The sequence below is a fragment of the Jaculus jaculus genome, chromosome 15, assembly GCF_020740685.1.
Source record: "Jaculus jaculus isolate mJacJac1 chromosome 15, mJacJac1.mat.Y.cur, whole genome shotgun sequence".
NCBI lineage: Eukaryota > Metazoa > Chordata > Mammalia > Rodentia > Dipodidae > Jaculus > Jaculus jaculus.
The window spans coordinates 37722615-37734905 of record NC_059116.1 but is presented as its reverse complement, the minus strand read 5'-3'; the positions used below and the strand labels follow the sequence as shown (position 1 = coordinate 37734905).

General features: G+C 51.6%; 1 protein-coding gene across 2 annotated transcripts; it reads left to right on the top strand.

Moving 5' to 3' along the window:
* Window positions 1–14: 14 nt before the first annotated feature.
* Window positions 15–12005, top strand: Gtf2f1 (general transcription factor IIF subunit 1). 2 transcript variants are annotated; one of them, XM_045135124.1, is made up of 13 exons: window positions 15–351; window positions 428–474; window positions 1974–2046; window positions 3498–3691; window positions 6652–6822; window positions 9158–9342; window positions 10537–10690; window positions 10775–10833; window positions 10919–11038; window positions 11174–11247; window positions 11329–11467; window positions 11557–11674; window positions 11760–12005. In XM_045135124.1, the coding sequence occupies exons 1-13, from the start codon at window positions 340–342 to the stop codon at window positions 11962–11964; spliced, it is 1551 nt and encodes a 516-aa protein (XP_044991059.1). In that variant the 5' UTR covers window positions 15–339; the 3' UTR covers window positions 11965–12005. The 2 variants fall into 2 exon arrangements, with proteins under 2 accessions (XP_044991059.1, XP_004655062.1); XM_004655005.2 differs by having other exon boundaries at window positions 20–351; window positions 10772–10833.
* Window positions 12006–12291: the final 286 nt, after the last annotated feature.

The window sequence follows — 12291 nt, the reverse complement described above, 5'->3', positions numbered from 1 at the left end:
GACTAAATTATCCTCGCTTTTTGAGGGCCAGGCCGCTCGCTTTCCTCAGAAGCGGAGGGGTTCTGAGCGACGTTGCTGAGCGGTCTGCGTTTATCCAGACGGTTGCCATCGCAACGCGGACATCCGGACAGCTCTACTTCCGGGTCACACGGCGGCGCAGGCGCAGAAAGAACGTGCTGAGCTCGGGCCTCCGAGCTTTTTCTCCGGGGTTTTTTGAGGCGCTTCAGAGACCAGGATCAGACGCGCCCGCGAAGCTGGACAGAGTCCCGGGCGCTGCTGAGCGCGGCTGCGGCCACACGGAAAGACCGGGTCGGGCGGAGTGGAAGCGCGACCGCGGCCATGGCGGCGCTGGTGAGCGCAGCGGGTTCGGATCCCCGCGCGACCGCGGCCTCGCCAGCCCAGCTCATGCCGTCCCTTCTCCCTGCAGGGCCCCGGCAGCCAGAACGTCACCGAGTACGTCGTTCGAGTCCCCAAGTAAGTCCCTGCGGACCCCGAAGCCTCCACCTTCCAGGCCCGGGCCGAGAGTCTTCTGCAGACGGAGCGGGCTCGGGTGCAGCTGCGGCCTCGCTACTTGGGGAGGTGCATGAATGACGGATGAACGAATGAATCAACCAGTGCGGGGCAGGATTATTACCCTGACCTGTTCCCAGACACCCATGTGACCCATAGCCCAGCCGAGCAACAGCTACACCATGTTAATTACTGACCAGCATCTCCCACCCATGTCAGACTAGTCAACAGTCCGTGCCTTTTGCTGTGAGAGACTTCAGTCCTGTCTCCCATTTCTGGGACTCCATCACTGAGTCACATCCCTGCGCCCTTTCTTAAAAATTAATTAAACGGGTGTGGTGGTGCACGCCTTTAATTCCCTGCACACAGGAGGCAGAGGTAGGAGGATCACTGTGAGTTCGAGGCTAGCCTGGATGTACAGAGTAATTCCAGGTCAACCTCAGCTAGAGTGAGACCCTACCTTGAAAAATATTTTTAATTAATTATTATTATTATTATCATATTTTTGGTTTTTCAAGGTAGGGTTTCACTCAAGCCCAGTTTGACCTGGAATTCACTATGTAGTCTCACACTGGCCTCAGACTCACTGTGATCCGCCTACCTCAGCCTCCCAAGTGCTGGGATTAAAGGCGTGTGACGTGACACCACATGCCATTTCCTCTGGGTGGTGTGTGTGGTGCATGCATGTATATGTGCCCGTGCAGCGGCCCATGTGTGCACCTGATGTGGCTGGAGGGAATCTCAGGCGCCCCTCCATTGCTTTCTCACCCTTTGTTATTTGAGCCAGAGTGTCTTACTGATCGTGGAGCTTGGCTGTTTTTACTCAAGCCATTGTGATTATTGGATCACTGCTGCACCGTGACTGGAGATAGAGATGTGTGTGGTCCACAAACCGCTGTTTATGTGGGTACTATGGATCAAACATGAGTGCTCTCTCAGGCTCTCATCCTTGCACCATTGAGTCATCTATCCAGCCTGGTCCACTTTATTGGTATTTTTATTATTATTCTTTTTTGCAACACTGCCTCTCACTTGGACCCAGAATTTGCCAATTCAGCTAGGGTAGTTGGCCAGCTTGCCCCACCTGAGGGCCAGGTGGGCGGCCACACCCACCATGGTCCAGAGCATCTGAACTCAGGTCCTCACACTTTCGTGGCAAGTGCCTTATCCACTGAAAAGCCCCTGCTTTTTACTTTCTGTTTTGACACCACAGGGTCTCACTAAGTTGCCCTGACTTTTTTGAACTCACTTTGTATTCCAGGCTGCCCTTTGACTCACAGTCCTCTTGCTTCAGGCTCCTGAGCAGATGGGATAACAGACCTGCCCCACCAGGCCTAGCCAATGGACTCTTGTTAATTCTACAAACCTTACGAGTCCCTGTATCAGTGAGCACCAGGAGCTGAACCACTGGGCTTGTTGAATGAATGGTCAGCTGACTCAGTGTTCTACCTTGCCTGTTCCAGGAACACAACAAAAAAATACAACATAATGGCTTTTAATGCGGCTGACAAGGTCAACTTTGCTACTTGGAATCAGGTAAGTCCCTAGTTTGGGAGGCAAGGCAGTCCCAGTTAGGTTCTGCTGGGAATAACAGTTGTTTAGCTGCAGCAGACACAAAGGTAGCTTCATGAACTCTTGTCAAGTGTAGATGAGATGAGTCAGAGACCCCACAAAGCTGAAGGGGGTCCCTGGAAGTAAGTTTCCCAGACCCACAAGTAGTGGCATGTGAATACAGGCATGTGCACAGGTGTGTTCATGTTTGTTGAGGCCAGAGATTGACTTTAGATGTTTTTCTCTGTATGTTACTGAGAAAGGGCCTCGCACTTAATGCCCAGAGCTCACCCAGTTGGGTAGAATAGCCAGTCACCTTGTGCCAATCATGTACTATCTCAGCCACCTGAGTGTGAGGATTGAAGGTGAGCTGTCATGCCTACCCAGCATTTACGAGGGTGCTGGTCATCCGAGCTCCAGTCCTCAGTACCTGCCCACGCAGCCATCTCTGCAGTCCCAAAAGTTGTCATCGCATCAGGTTGGGTCTAGCCCAGACTGACCTGGAATTCACTGTTCACTACCTCGTTCCAGGTGGCCTCAAACTCACAGCGATCCTCCCACCTCTGCCTCCTGAGTGCTGGAATTAAAGGTGTGCACCACTATGCCCAGCCCAGAAGGTCTTCCTAAAAGAGAACATGGAGGCCAGGTCTCACTCTAGCACAGGTTGACTAGGAACTCATTATGTTTTCCACACTGGCTTTGAACTCAGTGACCCTGTCTTTGCCTCCCAAGTGCTAGGGTTAAAGGCATGTGCCACCACACCTAGTTCCAGAATTCTATTTTATCATTAGTTATTGTTAAGTCTCATATTTTCCATAGCCAGATTAACCAAATGCTAACACCCTCTTGCCCCCCACCTCCTGTCATCAGGCCTTAGTTTTGGTTCCCAGGGCAGGCAGCCACAGCCCAAGTGTCTGGTATCCAGGTATGGAGACTGGCACTTGACCCCAGGGAGAGGGAAGCGTTTGCAGAGCAAGAAGGGCCCAGTCACGTTGGGTCTCATTGTAGCTCAGGCTGACCTGGAATTCATGATGTAGTCCAGGGTGGCCTCAAACTCATGATGATCCTCCTACCTCTGCCTCCCAAGTGCTGGGATTAAAGGTGTCCACCACAACACTCGGCTTCTAACACCCTATTATGCTTTGTTTTAAGAGATATTTTAATTTTAATTATTTGAGAGAGAAGGAGCCAGATAGAAAACAGGCGCACCAGGGCCTTTAGCCACTGCAAACGAACTCCAGGTGCATATGCCACCTTGTGCATCTGGCTTTGGGTGGGTTTTCAGGCAAGTGCCTTAACCACTAAGCCATCTCGTTCCAGCCCATGCCTTTTGTGCCAGGCAGAAAATTGCCTCAACCGTGCAGGGAAAGAAAAAGGTGTTTGGCTGGGCTGACATAGGAGAAGTTGGGGTGCTAAGGGCACTCACTGCTCCCTAGGCTCGGCTTGAGCGAGACCTGAGCAACAAGAAGATTTATCAGGAGGAAGAGATGCCTGAGTCGGGTGCGGGCAGCGAGTTCAACCGCAAACTACGGGAGGAGGCCCGTCGCAAGAAGTATGGCATTGTCCTGAAGGAGTTCCGGCCTGAGGACCAGCCCTGGCTGCTGCGGGTGAATGGCAAAACAGGCCGGAAGTAAGTAGCACTGGTGGTGGGGGAGGGACCAGCTTGTGTTCCCCACGGCCGTGCACTTGGACATTCTCTCTGTGCCTGTTTCCCAGTACCTCCTCTCATCAGGTTTTAGTTTTGGTTCCCAGGGCAGACAGCCACAGCCCAAGTGTCTGATACCCAGGTATGGAGACTGGCACTTTTACACCAGGGAGAGGGAAGCCTTTTGCAGAGCAGGAAGGGCCCAGTCATGTTGGAGATTGTCACTCTGTGAACAACTGCTCATGGAAGTGACATTGACAGGTGGCAGGCTTCAGTGGAACTTGGGCCTATGGAAGTCATGGAAGGGTGGGCTGAGAAGGGGGCATACAGCCCAAGGCGGTCCATGTTGAGGCAGCTGAGGCTTTAGGCCATGAGGTGGCTATGCAGTTGTTTGGGCTAAGGAGATGGCCTGCTTTGGCCATCCCCTCCTGTAGTAGACAACTTCAGGCCACTGAGATGAACTTCCAGACCAGGCACAGTTATGGAGGAAGGGGTTTATTGAAGCTTACATATCCAGGGGGAGTTCCATAATGGCAGAAGAAGTTGGCCCCCTCTTAAAGGACCAAGGCAACAGAGAAAAGCCACCATCCAAAAAACCATAAAGCCATACCACACAATAAGCACGCTTAGGAATTTCAGGTGTGTTGCAGTGCGGTTTGCATTGCTGGTAGAAATCACCCAACCAAGAGCAGCTTCTGGGAAAAAGAGATTTATTTTGGCTTACAGGCTCGAGGGGAAGCTCCACGATGGCAGGGGAAAATGATGGCATGAGCAGAGGGTGGACATCAACCCCTGGCCAACATAAGGTGGGACATAGCAACAGGAGGGTGTGCCAAACACTGGCATGGGGAAACTGGCTATAAAGCTCATAAGCCCGCCCCCAACAATACACTCCCTCCAGGAGGCATTAATTCCCAAATCTCCATCAACTGGGAACCTAGCATTCAGAACACCTAAGTTTATGGGGGACACCTGAATCAAACCACCACATTCTGCCCCTGGCCCCCATAAACTGACATCCATACATGATGTAAAATGCAATGCATTCATCTCATTTTAAAAGTCCCCATAGTTTTTTTTTAATTTTTATCAATCCCAAAGATGTTCATATATCCCCATAGTTCAAGATCTTTTAACTGAGCCGTAATACCAAAAAATAACCTCAAAAAACCCATAATGGCACAGAATAAATATTCACACTGCAAAAGATGGCATTGGGCATAGCAAAGAAACATTCAACCAATACAAGATTTAAAACAACCAGGGCAAACATCAAACTCTGTAGCTTCAAGTACAGCAACTCTAGCCAGTGACAAATCTTCAAGTTCTATCAACAAGTCTCTGGCATTCCAATTCCGCCCCTCCAGCTAGGCTACTCACAGTCCTGGAAAACTTCATCGGGGCCGGCAGCTCCTTGGCAGCCATCTCATGGCCCCAGCATCTCCACTGGGTCTCCATTGCAAGCCACGGTTCATCCTCATAGCCCCATGGGGTCTCTATGCAGGCAACCAGCAAACCCGCTTCACACTGCCCATGGCCATTTCCAAAACACAAGACTGTGTTGCAAACTCAATGACCCTCTTTCCAGCATTTCTTATACTCCACAATACCAGGTAGGTGCCAATTTGTTAATCCAGGGGGGATTAAAGCAGACTTTGAAGAACAGGACACTCCTTGAGCACTCAGGCCCCTTCAAAAGAGTCTACATTCTTGTTGCCCCAGCGCAGGTCAGCTAGCCCAGTCTCAAAGGTTGTAATCTCTCAGTTGCAGCTGAATGGGCAACAGCTCACCCAAAGATTTTTCTTTCTGTGCCATATTCCTCTGCACACACCAGTTCATTTCTACGCAAAGCAACCCTGCACAACTTCTCAGGACATAGGCACAAGAGAAAGCTTCTCACACAAACTGCTAGCTCAGTCCAGGCAAAGCTTTTTCTCACCCTCATAAGCCAAACCTCATAGTCCATAGTTCTTACTGCCTTCAGGTCTTTCAGCTCTGACCAGGATAGACCATCAAGCTGTACTTACAGCACTGCAAGGCATCTCTTAGGCCAAGGTTTCAACTCCTTCCACATTTCTCTTGCAAATCAGCTCCAAAAGGCTGAAGCCACGTAGTCAGGTGTCTAGCAGCAACCCCACTCCTGGTACCACTTTACTGTTGCAGTCCGGTTCGCATTGATGGTAGAAATCACCCAACCAAGAGCAGCTTCTGGGAAAGAGATTTATTTTGGCTTAAAGTCTCGAGGGGAAGCTCCACGATGGCAGGGGAAAACAATGGCATGAGCAGAGGGTGGACATCACCCCCTGGCCAACATAAGGTGGGACACAGCAATAGGAGGGTGTGCCAAACACTGGCATGGGGAAACTGGCTATAAAGCCCATAAGCCCGCCCCCAACAATACACTCCCTCCAGGAGGCATTAATTCCCAAATCTCCATCAACTGGGAACCTAGCATTCAGAACACCTAAGTTTATTGGGGACACCTGAATCAAACCCCCACAAGGTTGAACTCAGCACTTTGTATATCTCTAGACTGCAGTTTCAAATCCACCACCACACCTTGGGGCTGGACCCTAAGATCTACCCAGTGACACCTCCCCAGGTGGCTGGAAATCCAAAAAGTTTCAATAAACTCCCAAATCTATTGGGGAGCATGTATTCAAACTACCACACCTCCCATCCCTCTTCCTGGATCCTTGGATTCCCAGCTGTGACCTATAGGCAAGGAGATGAACATGGTGACACACATGCTCCCCCAGCGCTGACCTTGCTCTGCCAGGAGGGAGCACAGTCCCTGATTCCAATGTGGAAACTGAGATATGGGCATTGGGAACTCCCTACAAGGAGTCACAGGCACTTCTTGAAAAACCCAGGCAGGCACATGGTCGAGGGCTAGTCTCAGGCATGTAGACAACCCTAGTAACCTGGACTTTGGCTCTCTGCAGGTTCAGGGGCATAAAGAAGGGTGGTGTGACCGAGAACACTTCCTACTACATCTTCACACAATGTCCCGATGGGGCCTTTGAGGCATTCCCTGTGCACAACTGGTATAATTTCACACCGCTGGCCCGGCACCGCACTCTCACTGCTGAGGAGGCTGAGGAGGAGTGGGAGAGGTGAGTCTGCTAGGCTGGCATGGGGAGTGGGGCTGTTGCTGTAGCAAATGCCCCCAGCTGCAGACTAGGGCTCTCGGTGGTGACCTGGGCAGATCTGCTCTAGGGAGCCCAGGCTGGCAGTAGGCTTGGTCTGCTCCATAGTGACAGGGGCCTCCTGAGGCAGCTGCATCTTTTCCGGCCTTGGTGGTGGGGATGGGGTGGGTACAAGGAAAAGGAACCAGGGATGAAGCTGGAGCAGGAGGACTGGGAAAAGTCCGAGAACAGGGGTCTTGCGTACCTGCTGAGGACCCGGTGGCCTCAGGTGCCACAGTGTCTTGATGACCATCTGTACACAGTGCACGAGGGTACTCTAGGTCCTCTACAAACTGCTTTCACATGAGTCATGGAATATTAGGTTTTCATGGTGCCCATGGCCCTCAATGGATTAAAGACACCACTTTCAACACTTTGCATTTTTTGAGATAGGGTCTCATGTAGCCTAGGCTGGCCCTGAACTCTTGATCCTCTGCCTTCACTTCCAAGTGCACCATCATGCCCAGTTTATGGGTGCAGCAGTCATACCAGGACTTTGTGTATGGTAGGTGAGAATGCCAGCCCTGGCATTCAGTTTTCAAATTTCTGAATTCCTGGGTTGGCTCAACTTCATCCCCTTTAGTGGAGCCCCTATAAAGCCAGCATGGCAGCCATGCCTGCTCCCAGCACTCCCCATCCTAGAGGTGGATGAATCAGGAGGTCAAGGTCATCCTCAGTTGCATATTGATTTGGAGTCCAACATGGGCTACATGTGACCCTACCTCAAAACAAAAACAAATTATAAAAATATTTGCATTGTAAACATATGCCCACACCTTTAATTTCAGCACTTAGGAAGATGAGGTAGAGCTGGGCGTGGTGGCGTTTAGTCCCAGTGCTCAGGAGGCAGAGGTAGGAGGATTGCCATGAGTTTGAGGCCACCCTAAGACTCCATAGTGAATTCCAGGTCAGCCTGGCTAGAGTGAGACCCTACCTCGAAAAACCAAAAAAAATAAAAAGGTAGGAGGATGGCTGTGAGTTCAAGGTCAGCCCGAGACTACTTAGTGAATTGCAGGAAAGCCTGGACTAGAATGAGACTCTATCTCAGGAAAAATATATAAAGAAATTGTGAAAAACACAAAATTGGCCATAGCACCCTTTTTCTGTGGGGCTCTATTGTGTTACATGCACTTTGACCATTTCATCCCTTTCTGTTTCTAATGCACTGTTAGCTGTGGGTTAGCCAGGCACAATGGTTCACACCTGTCATTCCAGCATTGGGAGGCTGAGGCAGGAGAATTGCCATGTGTTCAGGTTAGCTTGGGCTAGAGTGACATCCTCCCTCAAAGAAAAATAACAAATCAAAAAAGTTACAGGAACCAGCATCTTGTGCAACCAGAAGGCCAGAGGATCTACGGCAGTTGCAGGGAGCTTACCATACCATATGGAAGGTTCCAGGTTCAATTCTCAGCACTGCAGAAAAACTAAAAGCAAATTTTTAAAAACCTTAAACAGAAGTTCATATAGTGCATCGAGTTGAGTGTGGTAGTGCACATCTCACACCCTCCACTGGGGAGGCAGAGGCAGGAGGATCTCAAGTTAAAATGAAAGTCCCTGTTTCTAAATGAATATGTCAAATTAATTGCCAGGCATAGTTATGCATACCTGTCATCCAGCACATGGGAGGTAGAGACCTGAAGATCAGAAATTCAAAGTCATCCTCACTGACATAGTGAATTTGAGGCCAGTCAGAGCTGCTTGGGAGACTTCCTAAAACAAAGATGAATGACTGAATAAATGAATGAACTGACCAGTACACTTCTGGTTTGATTTGCCTAGGATAGGTCCTGAACACTATGTGGAAGTTCCCTTTCCCCAAGGTAGTTAGGAGTAAGGGCTTGAGGCAATCTTCCAGCCACTCTATGTGATTTCAGGGTTTTAGAGTTTTGCACATTTTGGGCTGCATCTCCCTCCACCTGTTTTATTTTTTTGAGATAGGGTCTCACTTTAGCCCAGGCTGACCTGGAATTCACTGTGGAGTCCTAGGGTGGCCTTAAACTCATGGCAATCCTTCTACCTCTGCCTCCTGAGTGCTGGGATTAAAGGTGTGCACCACCATGCCCGGCTGGATTCCTCTACCTGTTTTTGCAATGAATAGACTAGTTGGTAGTTTGTGGGCCCAGCTGGTCCGGAAGTTGCTCTGTAGCCCAGGCTGGCCTCAAGCTTGCCTCCCCATGTTGGGATCCAGGTACAGGCCACTAGCCCTGTGGTCACGTCCCTTCATAGGGTTCTGTGGACCCATTGCCCCGCTTGGTCCCCACAGGAGGAACAAGGTCCTGAACCATTTCAGCATCATGCAGCAGCGGCGGCTGAAAGACCAGGACCAGGAGGAGGATGAGGAGGACAAGGAGAAGCGCAGCCGCAAGAAGGCTAGCGAGCTGCGCATCCATGACCTGGAGGACGACCTGGAGATGTCCTCGGATGCTAGCGATGCTAGTGGAGAGGATGGTGAGACTGGACCCCTGAGCCCGCTGAGGGCAGGTCTTGTCTGCCATTCCTACCCTAGAATGAGAGGCAGCCAGCTTCCCACGGGTCGTTTGTCATCTGACCCTGGGCGGTTGATGGTGGTGGTCTGAGTGATTATAAACTGGTTAGCTGGAGGGGGTGGATGACAGGCCTAGGAGAGGTGACCTTCCAGGCCAGCCTTCTGTCTGCCTGCTAGAATTGGCTCACTGTGGGTTGTAGGCCTGTTCCCGAGACAGCAGGACATTGTACAGCATGCCAGGTATGGTGAGGAATGCCTATAATCCTGGTGCTAGGGAGGATAGAGTAAATTGCAAGGATCCAGAGTTCAAAATCAATCTGCACTAAACAGTAAGGTTCAAAAAACCAAAGATTGGGCTGGAGAGATGATTTAGCTGTTATGATGCTTGGCTACAAAGCTAAAGGACCCATGTAGAGCCAGATGCACAAGGTAGCGCATGTGTCTGAAGTTCGTGTGCAGTGGCTGAAAGCTCTGTCATGCCCTTTTTCTTTCTGTGTCTGCCTCTTTCTCAAGTAAGTATTTTTTTAAAAAACCAGAACCAGTGGCATCACTCAGTAGTAGAGCTCTGGCTAGAATCCACAGTAAGGGCTGGGAGTGTGGTCAGCGGTAGAGTGACAGCCTAGAACCCACAGTGAGGAATGGGGGCGTGGTCAGTGGTAGAGTGACAGCCTAGAACCCACAGTGAGGAATGGGGGCGTGGTCAGTGGTAGAGTGACAGCCTAGAACCCACAGTGAGGGCTGGGGTCATGGTCAGTGGTAGAGTGACAGCCTAGAACCCACAGTGAGGGATGGGGGCGTGGTCAGTGGTAGAGTGATAGCCTAGAACCCACAGTGAGGGCTGGGGACATGGTCAATGGTAGAGTGACAGCCTAGAACCTACAGTGAGGGCTAGGGGTGTGGTCAGCAGTAGAGTGACAGCCTAGAACCCACAGTGAGGGCTGGGGGCATGGTCAAAGGTAGAGTGACAGCCTGGAACCCACAGTGAGGGTCTCTGGGTATGATTGGGGGTTGGTTAAAAGACCTACCTACCTAGGATGCAGGTGGCCCTGGCTTCACCATCACACTAAAAAGAAAAAGGACAGTAAAGTTGGAAAACATGAGTTAGTTCAGAACCTGAGCTTCCCTTCCTGTCCCTCTATCCTCCCTGCCCACCCCAGGCAGCAGAGCTCCTAAGACCAAGAAGAAGGCACCACTGACCAAGGCAGGCCGGAAGAAGAAGAAGAAGAAGGGATCTGATGACGAGGCCTTTGAGGACAGCGATGATGGAGACTTTGAGGGCCAGGAGGTGGACTACATGTCAGACGGCTCCAGGTGAGGCAGGAGGCAGCTGGTGCACAATCCCAGCCTTGTTCTGTGAACACATGGTCACTACTCCCCTTCTCTGTCCTATAGCAGCTCTGCAGATGAGATGGAGGGCAAGCCCAAGGTGCCGCAGCAGGAGGAGGGCCCCAAGGGTAGGTGCCTGCTTGGAGGCCAGGTGAAGCGTTGAGGATCAGGTCTGACACCGAACACTGCTCCTGCTCATTCATGTTTTCCTAGGTGTGGACGAGCAGAGCGAGAGCAGTGAGGAAAGCGAGGAGGAGAAGCCCCCAGAGGAAGAGAAGGAGGAGGAGGAGGAGAAGAAGGCTCCCACCCCACAGGAGAAGAAGCGCAGGAGAGGTGGGTTCAGTGTTCGGGACCCTTGTTGGGGACAGGTGCACCCTGCCTAGCTCTCCTCAGGTTCCTCACCTCTGCGTGGGGTGAGCACAAAGGCCCAAGCTCTTTGGTTATGACCACACACTCTGGCCCCTGCAGACAGCAGTGACGAATCGGACAGCTCAGAGGAGAGTGACATCGATAGTGAGACCTCCTCTGCCCTCTTCATGGCGGTAGGCACAGTCTGGGGCCCAGGGTCTGTGATGGCATGGAGGGCAAATGGGGCTTAGTTTAAAGACTCATCCCAAATCTAGAAGAAGAAGACACCCCCTAAGAGGGAGCGGAAGCCGTCTGGGGGGAGCTCTAGGGGCAACAGCCGCCCTGGCACACCTAGCACGGAAGCAGGCAGTACTTCGTCCACCCTGCGAGCCGCCGCCACCAAGCTGGAGCAAGGTGGGTACCTCCCAGGCCAGACCTTCCCAGCCCTCCTACACCCTGGGCACCCCTGTAGCAACCCCAGTCTCCACCCCTCTATCCCTCAGGAAAGCGGGTCAGTGAGACACCAGCGGCCAAGCGCCTGCGTCTGGATGCAGGGTCCCAGAGCCTGTCAGGGAAATCCACCCCACAGCCACCATCCGGGAAGTCCACACCCAGCAGTGGGTAAGTCTCGGGGGTCATGGGGACAGTGATGTCCACAGCAGGGAGGATTCTGCATGACCACTCTCCTCTGTCCTCTGCTCCTCAGTGATGTGCAGGTGACTGAGGAGGCCGTGCGCCGCTACTTAACACGTAAGCCCATGACCACAAAGGACCTGCTGAAGAAGTTCCAGACCAAGAAGACTGGGCTGAGCAGCGAGCAGACAGTGAACGTGCTGGCCCAGATCCTGAAACGCCTCAACCCCGAGCGCAAGATGGTCAATGACAAGATGCACTTCTCCCTCAAAGAGTGATGAATAAACTTGGGCTGTCTGTGTCCCTGCATTTGCACCCACCCTCCTCCCCACATCCCTGCTCTTTGCCCCCTAGGCAGCCTTGACACATCACGTCACTGTTCACCTTAGGACTCCATTCTGTTCCTTGCAAGAGCCCTTCCTGGCCTGTATCCTTCCTAGTTCCACATTGTTGAGACACAGGATTTCACTTCAGTGCAGCTAGCTTTGAACCCATAGTGATCCTCCTACCTCAGCCTCCCAAGTGAGACTGAGACTGTTTTTTGGGGCATTTATGTGCATGTGTGTAATGTGCTATGTATGCATGTGTGTGCACAGGCACAGTGT

Coding starts and splice junctions, on each gene's coding strand:
- Gtf2f1 (XM_004655005.2), top strand. Junction 3,692..6,651: donor AATGGCAAAACAGGCCGGAA/GTAAGTAGCACT, acceptor GGCTCTCTGCAG/GTTCAGGGGCATAAAGAAGG. Junction 11,675..11,759: donor AAGTCCACACCCAGCAGTGG/GTAAGTCTCGGG, acceptor TCTGCTCCTCAG/TGATGTGCAGGTGACTGAGG.